The sequence below is a fragment of the Acanthopagrus latus genome, chromosome 18 (assembly GCF_904848185.1).
Source record: "Acanthopagrus latus isolate v.2019 chromosome 18, fAcaLat1.1, whole genome shotgun sequence".
Classification (NCBI taxonomy): domain Eukaryota; kingdom Metazoa; phylum Chordata; class Actinopteri; order Spariformes; family Sparidae; genus Acanthopagrus; species Acanthopagrus latus.
In genome coordinates, this window is record NC_051056.1 from 27,139,931 (window position 1) to 27,155,608 (window position 15,678).

At 40.5% G+C, this 15,678-nt stretch overlaps 2 protein-coding genes across 5 annotated transcripts in view; one reads left to right on the forward strand and one right to left on the reverse strand.

Moving 5' to 3' along the window:
- The window catches only part of LOC119007349 (ecto-NOX disulfide-thiol exchanger 2-like), a 170,488-nt gene that overhangs the window by 54,746 nt on the left and 100,064 nt on the right, over positions 1–15,678 (forward strand). The window lies entirely within an intron of this gene.
- LOC119007350 (E3 ubiquitin-protein ligase TRIM21-like) lies at positions 2,764–7,376 on the reverse strand. The gene is made up of 2 exons (XM_037076964.1): positions 7,277–7,376; positions 2,764–7,132 (listed from the first exon to the last, which is right to left on the reverse strand). Exon 2 carries the CDS (start codon positions 7,128–7,130, stop codon positions 5,508–5,510), a length of 1,623 nt encoding a protein of 540 aa, XP_036932859.1. The 5' UTR covers positions 7,131–7,132; positions 7,277–7,376; the 3' UTR covers positions 2,764–5,507.

The following is a 15,678-nucleotide window of genomic DNA, read 5'->3' on the forward strand; positions in this document are numbered from 1 at the left end:
TAATTACCAGACCAGTGTACTCAGAGACTGTATTTATGACCCCCAGTCTCAGTGGCACAATCATCGAAACATCTTTTTAGGATAAAAATAATACAGACTTAGAGTTTATAAACTGCTCTTCCCTGAGAGGTAAAAAAAAGATGCTGTTACACCAGGGGGTGTTGAATGGTAGTTTACCCAAAAATGAAAATTCAGTCATTATCTACTCACTATCTGTCTAGTCCACGAAACATTTCTGGAGCTTCACAGCAAAACAAATTTGCGGTGACTGTAGTCGAAGAGGACTTGTTTTAAAATGTAACAGCAACAGCATCAGTGACTACAGCAGCAGCAGCAGCAACAGCACCCACATAATCCAAGTCTCCAGAAGTTGTGCGATCACAAATTTATTTAAAAAAGTTCTTTACACCCTTGATGCATTCAAGATTCAGGCAGGTTGTGCTGTAACACCTTCAGCACCATTTTAATGTGCTGATGTTTAGCAGGTATTGTACACTGTCTTTGCCAACTTACTTCAGTATATTAGCATGCTAACATTTGCTAATTAGCTCAAAAAGCAGAATAACTGTGTATGATGGGAATGACATTAGTTTTGGAGATCGGAAAAATGGCAATTTTGATCATAGTGCTAGATGAAGAGGTACGGGATCTCTGAAGCTATTACAGTTCATCCTGGACACCAATTTTTTCAACAGTTGTGTGGCCATTTCATGGTGTTGCCGGAGGTGAAATCAGTTGATCACCAAAGTCATCAGGATTTACTCTCAAGGAACCGTTGCTATAAAATTTCAAGGCCATCTGCTTCAACCAAGCAGCGGACTGATTGGTTGACAATGCCATCCCTAGAGCCTCGCTGCTAGCATGGCTTAAAACGTATCAAGCAATGTATTTTTAAAAATATCTAATATATATGTTAATTTCATGTTATGCTGTCTGCATATATCAGGGCTTAACTGGAAGGCGGGAAAGAATATCCAACCTATAAAGCTGCTGATTAACAGACTGCAGGTAATAAAGACTACTGTAGTGAAATCAGCTGAATGAAGACATAATTGTCTATTGTCTGTCTAGGAGTTCAGTTTAACTAGGCAACATCAAGTGTAATTACCCTTTGTATTAAGTAAGAAAATAGTCTTAATTGTAAACATTGTAATAGCTGGAAAGTAATTTACAAAGGTGCCGTGCCGTTGTTGGGTTCATGCCTCACATAATCACCTGTTAAGTTGCAAACACTTTGTGGTTCATTTATGCAGAAGGTGATACCACACGTCTCATTTTTCACTCTTGCACTTCTTCTCACAGTGTCTCCTTTCAAACAATGCATAACAAAGACTGCCTAAGGGTCCCCTCACGAACCGCCTGAATTATCCTTTTTTTATTTGGTATCAGCGTTTCACAGCAGTCCAGGATGGCCTTCTCTCTGCAGGTCGGTTGTGGTTAAACAATAGAAGGTGAGCAGAAGGAGCGCTAAAAGAGCTGCTGGTGTGTTGGAGGAGCATGACTTCACTCATCGACTGGATCGATAGCGGTAACATGTGATGTCTTCCCGCTTAGCTTCACAAATCAGCACCTCTCTTATTGCTCTGGAACCACACAGTGCACACTCAAGGACTGCTTTCAGTCTGGAAAGGTTGCTTGACAGAAAATTCAAAGTGGTGAAAAATGTGTAAACAAGTGCACTTTATAATGAGTTTCCACAAAAGTTTTAAATCGCAGCCACATTTCAAATACTGCTATTCGTTTAAACCACATTTTGAGGTGTCTTACAGCAGTTTATTCAGCCAGCGTTGGATGATTTAGCAGGAAACTCTACTTTCAGCCATGAAAGTGCCATTTGGAAATCGAAAAAGTAGTCTCTGGGGCATTGACCTTTGTCAGACCTCTTAAAAGAATTCTGCGGCAGGCTGACTTGAACCATTCACTATTTTAGGTAGATCTAATGAGCCGGTCCATAAAGGAAAAAAAAATATCATTCTTCCGCTTCCCAGCAGCATTTCCAATGTTTTCAAATCCAAAAAGTCAAATTGTGGGCAAAGTCACCATCACATGACGGAAGTTTCTGCCTCTTGGCGTTGCTACAAATATAGAGCTGCAGGTCTGTAGGTCTGATGATGGACGGGGGCACGGCTGAACTACACGCACTGACACATCGTACCTTCATGGCAGGTTGTTTTGTGCTTTAGAATGTAACGTAGAAACTGTTTTATGTTTTAACCCGAAGCTTTATTTGCGCTGACTCCAGTCTCTCTCGACCATGGCTGTTCTCTTTGTCTCTCTCCTTTTTGTTGTTTTTCTTGGCACTATATAGCAAACATAGCATATCAGTATTATTTCAAATGATATCTGGGTATCAAATACAAAAAAAACCCCATTTTTGATGTAAGATCAAATAATCTGAATTGCAACGGCTTTGTTAAGTAGCAAACAGTACACAGATCAAAGCTGTTACCAGGAACAGTGAGGAAATGAAACTGCTGTGACTCGACCCATTTTCTCTGTCAGATTGCCGACAAAACAAACTAAAGTTAAAAATGTGCTACTTTGGCTCTAGTGCAGTATCCTCTCACACAGTGTCCCGCCTACAGTATCTGATTGGTCACACATCACAATTAATAGCCTACAAACACTGAATGATCTGAATCTGCAGAGAATCTATGAAGTATGTTTGTCAAATAGATTTGGTGGAGATGAGGCATGAAGTAGCAGAAAACTGAAACATTCAGGTAAAGTAAGTCAACATTGTATATAAGAACAACACTTGAGTAGATTGTACTTACATTTATTCATCACTGGTTGTTCAACATTTTGACAGAAAGAATTTCATATTTACTGCAAATGAATGTCTGTCCCAAACATCAGTTTTCAGTCTCCTTGATTTCTAATAATCAGTATCGGCCTTAAAAAGCTGTATTGATTGACATTTAGTAGCTCAGTAACTATTTGTGAGTGTTGTACTTTTACTCTACTGTGTTTATTTCACTAATATTGCGTTTCAGCTCCACCGTGGAAAGGCTGCTTACACACTAATCCATCAGCAGTAATATGCAGTTTGATACTGCAGATTTGAGATGTTAATAATTCTAAATCCTTGCTTCATCCACTCATGTAACATGTTACTGCTGCTTTACTTAAGTAAAATATAAATAGATTTTCTCAGCACTGCCTGTGAGCAGTAAAACAAACCCATGTTTGTGTGACATGAACCAAAGCTTTCTATTCATTCCACACCTGCACATTTCTAACCCCATTTTGCAGATAACCTGTTTTTAGACATGGCATATAATTATCTGCGTCACATCATTAAAACCTCATCCCCCCATTTGTGAAAGGCAGAATTAGTATTATTTTTCAAATTACCCTGGAGAGAAAAAAAACGTAATGGATTATTTTGTGAGTGGAGGCTCCAAAATTGCTAAGTGTATGTTGTGGGCATCTCAGGCTGTCAAGAGACGCTCCAATTTCTGCTTTTATTCTGCAGACAGATGTGACAGATGCACTTTAATTGCATATTGAAGTAATTCATCGTTCAGTGTTTTTTTTTTTCTTTTTCTTTTTCTAGTGACAGGATTTCTTAGAAATGTTCTGAGAGTTTATCAAGCATGTGAGCAAGATTAGGAAATCAGGCAGATTGCTGGTTGAAATCCAAAATCAACTTCACTGCATTTCACTCAAACATCAGACAGTGGACATCAGATACTTCACAGTAAATCCAACACTTAAAGTGGACAGAAGGAGGACTGTCATTTCCAAATTAAATAATTTCTCTCATACTTTTAATACCAATCATGCAAAATAGCAATAAAATGTCAATGACCATTACAGTTTTTCAGATCTAAAAGAAACCTCTTCAAATAAACACTGATTTGGCTGTGCAACCGTACAAAGTCCAACATAATCAAAAACAGAAAAATGCATGATATGATTATCAGAGGAAAACAACCGGTTGTTATTAATAAATATAACGGCGATACAATACAACATTTCTTTACCAACAGCTCCACACGCTCATTTGCCAGGTATCTCATTGTTACCACCAGTTGTAGTATTCCTGTCTCCTTGATATGTTTTATGTCACATATAATATGTATTATATATTATAATAATCTCATTAAACAGACATATTCTCAAAAAAAGCACCCTACAAAAAGTCCTTCAGATTTGACAGAATGTTTGCTTTTTTAATCATGCTCACTAGAAAATGTACGTAGAGGTGTTTCCTGTATGAACGCTCCCATCAGCAGGACATCACATGTGATTTTTTTTTTTTTTTTCTCAAGAAATGTTTGTTTTTGTCTGGATTCCAACAGACCTTGAGCTATGATCATTTATGAACCTTAACCACATGTTTGTTGTTATAAACATGACAAAAGTCCTGTATCATGACACAGCATTTAGATTTACCATAACCTGGATGACTGAGAACCTTCCAGATCTCCTCCCTATGTGGACTTGGTCAACGCTCCCTGACTTCTTCCCGTCAGAAACACTGCGACAGCTAGAAATCTCTAACACTTGAATGTAAAGATATTTCAGTTTGAGGCATTTATTGACACCAATCATGTTGACAGTCCCCCAAAGAAAAAAAAAACCATATACATCACCTGACAGATGGGCCTTAATTGGCTCCTCTCAGTAAACAGTTGGTTAAGCCTCTCTTAATCACACAGACTTTGCTGCATTTGAACTTGTGCAGGTTTGGCTTATTTTAATTAGAGTACATTGCATTATTTGCCCACAGGTTCCAGCATTGTGACTCATCCAGTCAATAACTACACACTTTTAACTGAATAACATTAATTATAGAGCAAACAGTTCTAATCCAGTGCTGAATAATAAGCGTACGTTAATTAACAATTCATGTGTGCTGTTAAATTTTTACATCGCAGTGCTGAATTATTTTCCATTGCAGGTTGTGTAGTGGAGGGGTCACCTTGAGATTTGCTGCCCTGAGGCGTATGGCATGTAGGTTGAATATTATTTTTAAACACAGCAGTGGTTATTTCTACCTGCTATAGCTATCAAATCCATCCATCATGTCATAAGCAAACTAACCTGATATACAGTATGTCAGTCCAGGCAGCACAAAAAAAAAAAGCTATGAAATATTTCTAAATCCTATGTGACCCACGGCCGTGTTGGCAGGCAAGAATCACTTTCAAGTATTAAAATTAATGGCCAGAACTTAAAGATTTAAAGTGTGTGCGTGTGTGTGTGTGCGTGTGTGTGCGTGTGTGTGTGTGTGTGTGCGTGTGTGTGTGTGTGTCTGTGTGTGTCTGTGTGTGTCTGTGTGTGTGTGTGTGTGTGGTGCTGTCCCAATGGCAGCATGGAGCTTCTGAGATCTGTGACAGGCGACACAGAGTGACACAAAAGTGCTGACACTGATGGATGGGAGAAACAGAATTACACGCCGGAGTCTCACAGATACAAAGCAGCCTTCTACTATTGTGATCTCTCTCCAAATGCCTCATCCTGTCTTGTTTCCCCTCACACAAACAAAAACAAAAAAATCAACCGTTGTTCTTGACTGGAGTGATGATCAAGGGGGCTGAATTCTTGCTGCTGTCATTAGCGCCGGGGCTGAAGAAGGGGAAGAGCACCTCGGCGAATTTGCATCCGGTGAAGGAGAAGATGAGAGCCCTGGCGTCCACGTCATAGAAGGAAACTTGACCCTTCTCATAATCGACATACACCCCAACCTTTTGAGGCATCTCCCTGACATCGAGCCTAATGGCAGGGCCGGCATTTGCTGTGAGCTCATTTCCCTTTCTCAGCCAAATAGTCCAGTATCCATTGTTGGGGCTGATTCTTATATCACCCTTCCGGTTGATGGACTGGTGTACGACTCCTAAATCCCACTCTGTTTTATCTGTAACCTGGACCTCGTAGTAAAACTTTCCGGCGGAGAAACCCTCCTTTGCAAGGATGTTCAGGACATGATCGAACCTCTGTGGTTTGTTTGGTAGGTTCCTCTTTCTGTCTCCCAGTGTGACTTGTTTACCGTCCTCGGAAATAGTGAGAGATGGGTATGCTGTGTCAGGATCCAGAGTCACATCCACAGCATGACGCTGCATTTCCTTCAAGTCGGGATCACACAGCATTCTTATTTCTCTCATCACTGTTCTTTCCAGCTTGGTCAGGACTTCCTGCACAGTAAACTGGTTGCTCTTAGGAGTCAGATCAGACCAGTCCTTAACCTGTGGCGGATTGATGGTCAGAGAGAGGACATTCTCGAGGAATGTGAAGGCGTCGCTGTTGAGTGAGACCTGATTAAGCTGCAAGTTGGTCTGCTCTATTTCCACAATTTCTCTGTTCAGTTCTTTAATGATGCCTTCTGCTTCTGATTTAGTTTCTGCCTGCTTCGTCTTGATCACCTCAGTCAGCTCAGCTTTGCTTCTATTGATGTAGTCCACCACAGCAGTCATCACACGCACGCTGTAAAGCAGAGCGTTTTCTGCAGTTTTTTCACTGGCATCCATTGCGTTTTGAACCTCTTGAATTTTCTTCTGACGTGCCCGGATCAGCTGATTCATGTCTGCCCTTTGTTTTCCCAGCTTGTCCTTCCTAATCTGAGCTTCCTCCTCCAGGCTGAGTATCGTATGCGTTTTATGGTTGCTGTCTTTACAGGAAGTGCATATAAACACTTCATCCACCTGGCAAAACAGCTCCAAAGGCTCGTCATGCTTCTCGCATAACCTGCTCTCTAGGTCCTTGACCGGGTGGATCAGCTTGTGTTTCTTCAAGGCTGACTTTGTCTGATGAGGCTTCAGATGTTTTTTACAGTAAGACTGTAAACACACTAAGCAGGACATCACGGCTGTTTGTTCACACATATCACAGAGCACGTTCCCATTTCCTGCTTCTTCGGGGGGACTGTAAGATTTTTCTTGAATAGAATCCTTGATCTTTGTGGCCATTTCATCAAGTAATGTGTTAACCCGGAGCTCTGGTCTTATGGTGAATTTCTCTGCACACAGTGGGCATTTTGATACAGGGCTGTTGTTCCAGTGCATTGTGACGCAATCCAGACAGAAGTTATGCCCACAGGGAATCGACACCGGCTTAGTGAACAGATCCAGACAGATGGAACAAGAGAAATTCTCGGGTAAATCTAGACTAGATTTTCTAGCCATGCCTAGGAAGTCAAAGTGAAATAATGAAAGAAGTTAGAGCAGTATAAAGTGAATGCAGATTCAAGTTTGTCTGTGTATCAAATCACGGAGAAGCACTAATAAACACTAAATACAAAGGCCGCAAACATGATAAATGGCAACTTTACCGGATTTGTAGGTTGTTTAAATCTGTCAGATCTGTAATAAAAAGTTAGAACATGTGGTTCCGTACTCCGCTGCTGTTAGTTTCTCTTTCACCAGTGACGTCAGGGGGAGAATCTCCTCCCATTTCCTACTTCTGCAGGAACAAGTTAACCCTTTAGAGGCTCAGATCAGTAGTGACCCAGGTTCAGAGCCTTTCTTTTCTTCCAAATCCACCAGGGTTTAGTTAGAGCTATAAAATGTGTCCCCCCATCTTGACATCAAAGGCTCATATAGAGCAATAAGAGCAGATTTTTCTTTCAGGTGTACATTATTCATATTATTCTTTGCACTTAGTATTTATGCGCTTGTTGATGTATTCACAACGTTGATGCTCCAGAAATCCCTTTCATGTAAAGCATTATACAGAAAATGAAATGAAAGCTCTGAGACAGCACAACATGCTAAATTCTTAAATGAGTGTTTTGTGCGTGTGTGTGCGTGTGCATTTGCATCACATGAGAGTGCTCGGATGGCATCTGCATAATAAAACTATAAATACACTCGTCCTGTGCGCTCTCCGCTGAGGGAACACGGCTCGGGACACAAAAGCTTCCTTGAATTCGTGAAGGGCTTTGTCAGAGCTGAAATAATCCATGTAGCTTTCTGTGCATTAGCAGCATCCGTATGCGATTGGATGTATTTCCACATGTGGGTATTTTAGCAGGAATGTAGGTGTGAGCATATGGAAATCGTATAATGGTTGATAAATGAAAGAAAAAAAAAAGATACAGCGATACATTGTACTTAACCTTTCAGTGACACAAATTAATTAGCCTCACTGCAGTTTTGAATGTCAGTTACACTGTGCTCTGTGTGTCTGTAAATATATGTATGTAGGCGTATGCTGTATGCACTGGATCTCATTATTTCAGTGCTCCGTTATTCAACAGCCATGTGTTTGCTGTCGTCTTTACTGTGTAAATGTGAGTAGCTTCAGCAGCTGCTTATTAATTCAGCAACTGTCAATATCAAGACATAACGTAAAGGGAGTAGGACTTTGAAGATCCAATCATATGTGTATATATATATATATATAATACTCTGTATTTTGAATTATGCATTTGTACAGTTTATGTTCTCAGAAAAAAAAAAAGTTTCCCGATGTGACGTTCTGATCTGAAAAATGACAGGCCACCTCTGATCAGAGCTCTCTTGAGCCACATCTTATTCAAGCCTCACCTCAATGTCTTGGCTACCATTAAACATTCAAACGACATTTGGATCAGATAGGGATTCCCTTTGATCCTGGTCTGTGTGGAGCTCCAGGACCAGCGCCTTTCTTCTCCTCCGCAGAATCCACTGATGGGTTCATCGGAGGATGAGAGGGAGAGTCGGGGCTTTTCTCCTACCATCTTTCTTTCCCTTCTTTTAACCAGAGCTTTCTTCCCCCCTTCAGCCCTGTTCCTCTGACCCGCCGGACTCTCGCTTGTAGCAGCTCTTCTCTCCCCTCACCTTGAATAAATGAATAGGGGATTAGAGGAGCTCAAAGTGCTGGAGGACTCAGACCTCCCTCTATTAGAATGGAATGCCTCCTGCTAGGTGTCTGCTTAGTTTTAAACAGAGTGTAAGCCTGCAGTAAATCCCGGTCTCTATAGCGCACCCTGTGGTCTGAGAGATAACCTGTACCACAGTCAGAGCCGTGGACTTCAGGCTAAACTGTGTGTCTGGATGCATCCTGAGGAGTGCATTTTTTTCTACATCAAACTTTTGCAAAGACTTCATTCAAATCCACCATTGTTTGAATCCATGTTTACTTGCTAGAAGTCTTCTTTTCCTCATCCTTTACTGGATCATTACTGCACAGCTTGAAGTGTTAGCGCCACCTTTTGGGCAGTTGCATATTGTGACACCAATGGCAGGACTGTTGAACCACTCTTGAGTCCAAAACTACACAGTGAGAACCTTTAACTCCTAAAGGAGTCAAGAGAAACTATTTTTCCAGTCAGTTTGAACGCAAAACTCACCAGCCATGTGTTCTTTTAAAGAGTTATTGATTTCTGTATTCATTCCTCCTTTTCCAAACTGTAAAGTGATACCTATAGAGCGACTACACTGTAATAGAAGAGACTACATCCTTCTCTGGCGCAAAAGTGCAACGATAACGTCTTGTGGAGCTAATGTAATGCTTCAACAGTCAGACAAATTGAATTGTATCTACATCCTGGCAGTCATGTGTTGGTTTATTGCGGGTGATTTATTACAGCAACAAATCTGTGAACAAACATGTGACTTCCAGACATTTATACCTCCGCCACACCAAGAAAACGGTGTGAAGAGATGTACCTTTATTTGCCTTCAGATGCTGAAACATTGTATTATTATAAACTGATATTCAGAATGCATTTTTGCATGAAGAGAAAGACGGTAGATTTTCTCACGCATCTCTGCAGAGCGTGGTTTCGTACCGATTTCCTTTCTGATCGAAGTAAAACACAGATTGATATCGATGATATTTCAGTACCGAAGCTCAATAAAACAGCATGCTGGAGTTCCCATGATACAGGAAAATGTGAGGATACATCAGCACACGAACTTTCACATTTGAGGGTTGGATCAGTTGACAGTGATGAACATTCCCAATAGCTACAATCTCTCCCTCTCTCTGTACCTGCCACAGGACTCAGGACTTTGCATAACTTCATCATATTCTGTATCGTGATTAAATCTCAGATGCTTAACAAGGTTTGTAGTGTTACCACAGTACCTCACAGTCCTCCCACACGCATCACATACAGCATCGTTGCTGTTGTGAGAACTGTAAAAACTCCATTTGTGACTGAGATTGCGTTTGAAAAATGACTTGAGTGGTTACCCATCGTGTCTTTGTTGACTGACTTTTTGTAGCAGCTCTTATTTAGATAGTGAGGCAGTATTTGGGGCAAGACACCTCACTGTTTCAGCAAGACAACGTGACCTTAAGAATAGAATAGTTTTTCATTTTAAATGAAGGAAGGATTCTATTGTTCAGTAGTATGATAATCGCTCTATCCCTTCCTCCAGACTCCAATTGTTTTGGTTAATTTCAGTATTTGTTGATGAAAATCATTTCTTTTGGAAAACTTGTGAGCCAACTGTGTGATTTGTTGAGGCCAGAAAAACGCAAACATTTTATTGCATCACAGAGAGAAATCATCTTATGTTAGTGAACTTGCTTGTTAATGAAAAACAAACAGAGCTGGATGGTGGTCATGGAGCTGGGGTCACATCAATCAGTCGTTTAGTCAATCTGACATTATTTGTTAAACATAATGTGCTTTGCATGGTAACCCGTTGGTGAACCAGACAGCTTTTTCATGTCAATCTTGTGAGGATCCTCATGACTATCCTGCAATTCACTGAAATAAACTCATCTGGAGTCATTTTTATTGCGAGCTGCGATACACATAATTCATAATGATTATTTCTTTTATTATTCTGGTTAATGCTCGAGCTTTAATGCAAGTTGTCCATTAAAAGAACTAGAAATGTGTTTCACTAATGTTAGCGGTACTTTGATGTGTGTTCACAGCATCATAAGTGACAGCGCTAATTGGCATTAATGATGTTTTGGAACGCAAAAGCTCTGCAATGAACGCATTAAAATTCATAGTCAAGACAATATCACTATTTATCAAACAGAATTAATTTCAGAAAAACCAACCGAACCATCGTAAGGAAGAGAAAAGATAACCTACCAGATTTTGTCTGTGGGCTGTATGTGTGGTAGCCGTGCTCTACAGTGTTGAGAAGGAGAGTCACCTCCATCATTCTGGTTTGTTTATGACTTGGTCAGAGCAGAGGGTTGTGTTATTTCCAACCCCCAGACACAACAGTTCTGGAGGGAAGATAAATAATTAGTCATGAGATGAGTTTCTGCCTTCATCCATCAGCCTGGGGAACATGGCTGCCATAGGAGAACTGAAGCCAAATGAGAGTCCTTTCCCTGCAGTGTTTTGCTCCCCAGACACTCAGTTTTAGATTTCCCTCCTTGATAGGATGATTTTGAAACACTCAAAAGCTTGTGAAGACAGCTCAATCTTTGTCAGGATTAAAAGAGGATTATTATTTTTGGAACGCAGGGCTTTTAGCGTCGTAACGAGCGAGTGGAGACGCTGCTTTACCTTTTTACCAAAATTGCCTGGCAAAGTAGAAGCGCTGAACCTGAGCTGCAGTTTATCTCAAAGTACATCTTGTATTAAGCTACTCATACCATTAAAATCCTCAACTGTAACATTGCATCTTTTCTGTTCCCAGATCATTTTTCGTCTTCTCCTCTTTCATTTCAGCAGCGCGGAGGAAGATCTTAAGGTTTCGTGAAGTCATATGAGGAAGAATGGGTAAATGTGGGACACGGCAAGTTGAGGAGTTATTTGAAGTTCATTAAGTGACACATTGAACACCAAAATAGAAAATGAATACTGAATTCCCACCTGATTGACACCACAGAAAAGGCGGTGGAGGAGTGTACTTGGTGTCTGGGGAATGTTTTTAATGTGTCACGGTCTGAGAAAACTCTTTGAGAGCTGAATGTTTTGTGAATTGTATCAGTGCTACTCCTCTGCATTGAAATCAAACTGGACATTTTGTTGAACCCCGAGTCGTGCCTGGAGAATTCAAAGGATCAGAAAGCTTATTTCCAAATGTAAAGGCTGTCGAGCTATTTTATCTCGACTCTTATTCATTAAACGTGTGGCGACTGTTGGATTTACGCCGCTATCTGAGATGGCCTCCAAACACCAGAGGAGTTAGTTTCTCTGATAGGCTGCTTCAAGTGTTGAATTATTCATTTGTGCTATTTGCCAGACTCAGTGTCCGTGACTGAGCTGAATGATTGAAGACTCAATGAGGTAAAATATTTGTGATGTTACAGAGGTCAAAAAGTCGTGAGATTACCGTGAAGCCTGAAAGAGTGAAAAACAACAGATATCTGTTCACATCATCTTGGTTAAATTTTACAATATAAACTGAAATGCATATTATATACTGTACTTACTGTAATGTGAACACTGACAGACCTTACAGTGTTTAACTCAGTGCTTCTTTGTGGAGAACTAGCCTCCCCTGGAGGAGCTGAATAAGGAAACGATAAACACTAGTGAAGTGACCAAGATTATGTGTTCAGAGGATTTACTGCGACATGTTAAAGTGGTAATCCCACGCTCCTGGGCAAGATTCACATTGCCCTCACAAGCTTGAGAGATTCACAGGAGGTGATGCATGTCCTTCATCATAATTTCATTTGGTTGATCACAGTGTCACGATCCTCTGCTGTGTCAGAGCTCAGAGTTACTGCTAATGCAAAATGAACATAACGAACATATCTTACTGCCCGTGCATGAAACGAGACTGTCTAAGCAGCAGAATGATGCGAATATAATTTTGAAATTTTAGCTACTTGCGCAGGGAAACAGAATAAAGTGCCTGTGTTATTCCTTTTGGCTCAAAAAGATAGAAAACAAACATCCAGAATGCACCGGGTCCAAGTGCTTTGAGTCGGGCGATGCTTGGATTTGGCTGGTTGAGTCTTTTGAAACAGAAAACTCTATGACTGACAACAAAAAAATGAGAATATGTGTTTTAAAACTCTTTAGTCGAGGCACATGAGGTGTAGTAGCAGAATCCTGGTTTATTGTTTATCAGCATTGACCAGTTTGGACTGATGGATGTTTAGTGAGATTTTCCTCACACAGTCCAAGACAGAGGGGCGGCTCTTTCTTGCCTTTTTATGTTATTGCACCTTTTGTGCTATAATGTGATTTTATGTTGCTGTATTTTAACCGCCTGTGCTGATTGTCTACTCAACATGGTTCTGCATCAGTCTCCTACATTGTCTGACTTACCGTGATGCTTGTCTTGCTCTCAGCATTTCATCCTGTTCCGTTGCTTCATATCTCCCCCTTATATTTACATGCGGTGTATCTTTGTTTTACTGGCTAATTTAACATCTGGCCAACATTTACAGTGAGCATGATGAGTGTGCTTTGTCTCTAAACATACATAACAAAAAGTGTTGAAACCATCCTCCATGCGAGCTGTGATGTGAGCTGCAGAAATTCTCCCTCCATACGTTTATTATCTTTTATGTTATTTGCAGGTCGCAGCCCTTTTCTCATCTAATGAGACTAAACATAAAAGTGGGAAATTTCAGAGATCCAGTAAAATCTCTAGTTAAATAGATTGTTGCAGTTTCAATGTCACAAGCTGATTGTTGGTTTCCATCCTCTGTCTCATTCATATATCTTCTACGCTTCTACAGTGTTGGTTACCTTTGCTTACTTTTTCATCTATTTCCGGGCCAGTGTGCTCTCATTTTGCAGAACCCACATCTGAAACCCTTTATTTTTGTCTCTACGTCTCTTTTTTTTCCGAGTCAGTCTCTCCAACTTCAGCCACATTTAATGACTCTGAGCTGCAGCCTTTCCTTGGCTGTCACACAGGCGCTTTTAACAAGGTCCTGCACTCCTTTTGCTCTTTCCTCCTCATTTTACCATGCCGTCACCATTTGCCGCTCTTTCCCCCTGTAATTTCGCCTTTCTCTGAGGGTAAAGTGTACAGGTGCACGACGACAGTGAGGGGGGAAATGGGAAGTCGTGGTGCCTTTATGCCTATTATTAAATAGGACCCTGCACATTTCTCAGCCGTAGTAAAAGCTTTTTCTGGATTTGAATTTGCTTCAGTACAGAAATGTGTTGACTGAGAATGTTATATTTGAGTTTAGTCTTAAATTTAAAAGCTTACAAGTCTCTTAAATGCAATGTGTCATGTTCTTTACAACTAATCAGTTAGTTATTTATTTCACATAAAATGTATGTGCAACAACCGATCAATCGTTGTATTCTTTATTTAAAGCAGGGATGGCAAACAAATAAGAGTAAATGAATAAATACAGGTTGCAGCTTCTCAAATGTGATAATTTGTTGATTTTATTTGCATGATTGTAATCTGAATTTCTTTAAATGTTACTTTGCATTTGACTATATAAACATGCACACAGTAAGAGTTTCTTATATGTATATATTTTTTACAGATTAAACAGTTATTATACTATAAGACAAAACTTTTGATAATAAACAATAGATTAAAAGATGCAGGCTTATGTGGAATGTATACAACTGAAGTATGTCTATTTAATACGTGCAGGGATTCTTGTCTGTGTTTGCGTGTGATTGCAGATGAATGGAGATCTGATATCCTTGGGCTTATATTTGTATTCATAACGAACAAGGAAATTAAAGCCAAGCAAATCACCTCAGGCTCCCTGCATTTCAATTATAGACAGTATAAAAGAGTTATTGATCCATAGCAAGGGAGACACAGGGAGAGGCGGAGAGATTTTTAAATACTCATCAGTCGTCACACTCTTATAAGGTTTGGTAAATCTGTTCTTTAATTGATTTTTAGAAGAAGGTAAAATCCAGCGAGCTTCAGTAGACAAGTGAAACAGTTCAAAGTATTGGTGTGTTAATCCAAAATAAAATTCTTTCACATATTGCTTTGTACTCTTTCCCGAGTCAAATCAGCGTTCACCTAAAAAGCCCCCAGTGGTTTATGGCGTTCCGTCATCTTGAAGAGCAGGGAGGGGCGACTGCTCGGGTTCATTCAGTGTTCCATCCGACCGTGATTAATGTGAGAAAGGCCTGCTTCACACCAAGCACAGGGCTTCCCCACCATACCCCACCCCATCTAACTCCTTCCCGTCACCTCCAGCCCCTCTCACAATTGGTAGGATGCGGTGTGTTCAGCCAGCCATGCAGGGCAGAAGCTCGAGAGGTCAACTAGCCACATCCCAGATGTCCTGCAAGACCGTCTAGTTCCATGGATGGATTACTGAATGGCCTGCCGAGCGCAGGCCCAGGAGCCCACGGGGTCAAGGGGTTACCGGAGACAATGAAGATAAACTAAGAAATGTACAAGTAGACACAAAATGTCTACAGAGGGATTCAAAATAACAACATAGAATTGTCCAATGGCTGCCTACAAAGAAGCGGAAAACGACAACAGTGAGGCCAAAAATGACTTCCTAGAGACTCATAGTAATCAAAATGAGGACAGTGACACACAAAACATCAGAAGTCAGAACATCAGTATATTACGAGTGAAGACTGATGTTCAAAAATTGACTTTACTTACAGTGTTGACCTTTAGTGGTTCCCCTTTAACGACCAAGTCAGAGCTGTTCGGTAACATGCTCGTTCAGCGAGTTAACGCCTGCCTTTAAATGACTTCCAATCAGGGCAACTGTCCCCTGTCGGATCTGACGACACATCTCCATGAATATATTGGAAACATGTGGCTGTTAGACTAATGTAAGCATCAAAATTTCACCATATTGCCAAACCCTAGTTTGTTGTCATTTTGTGTTTTTCAGTCTGGCTGTTTTGCTCTA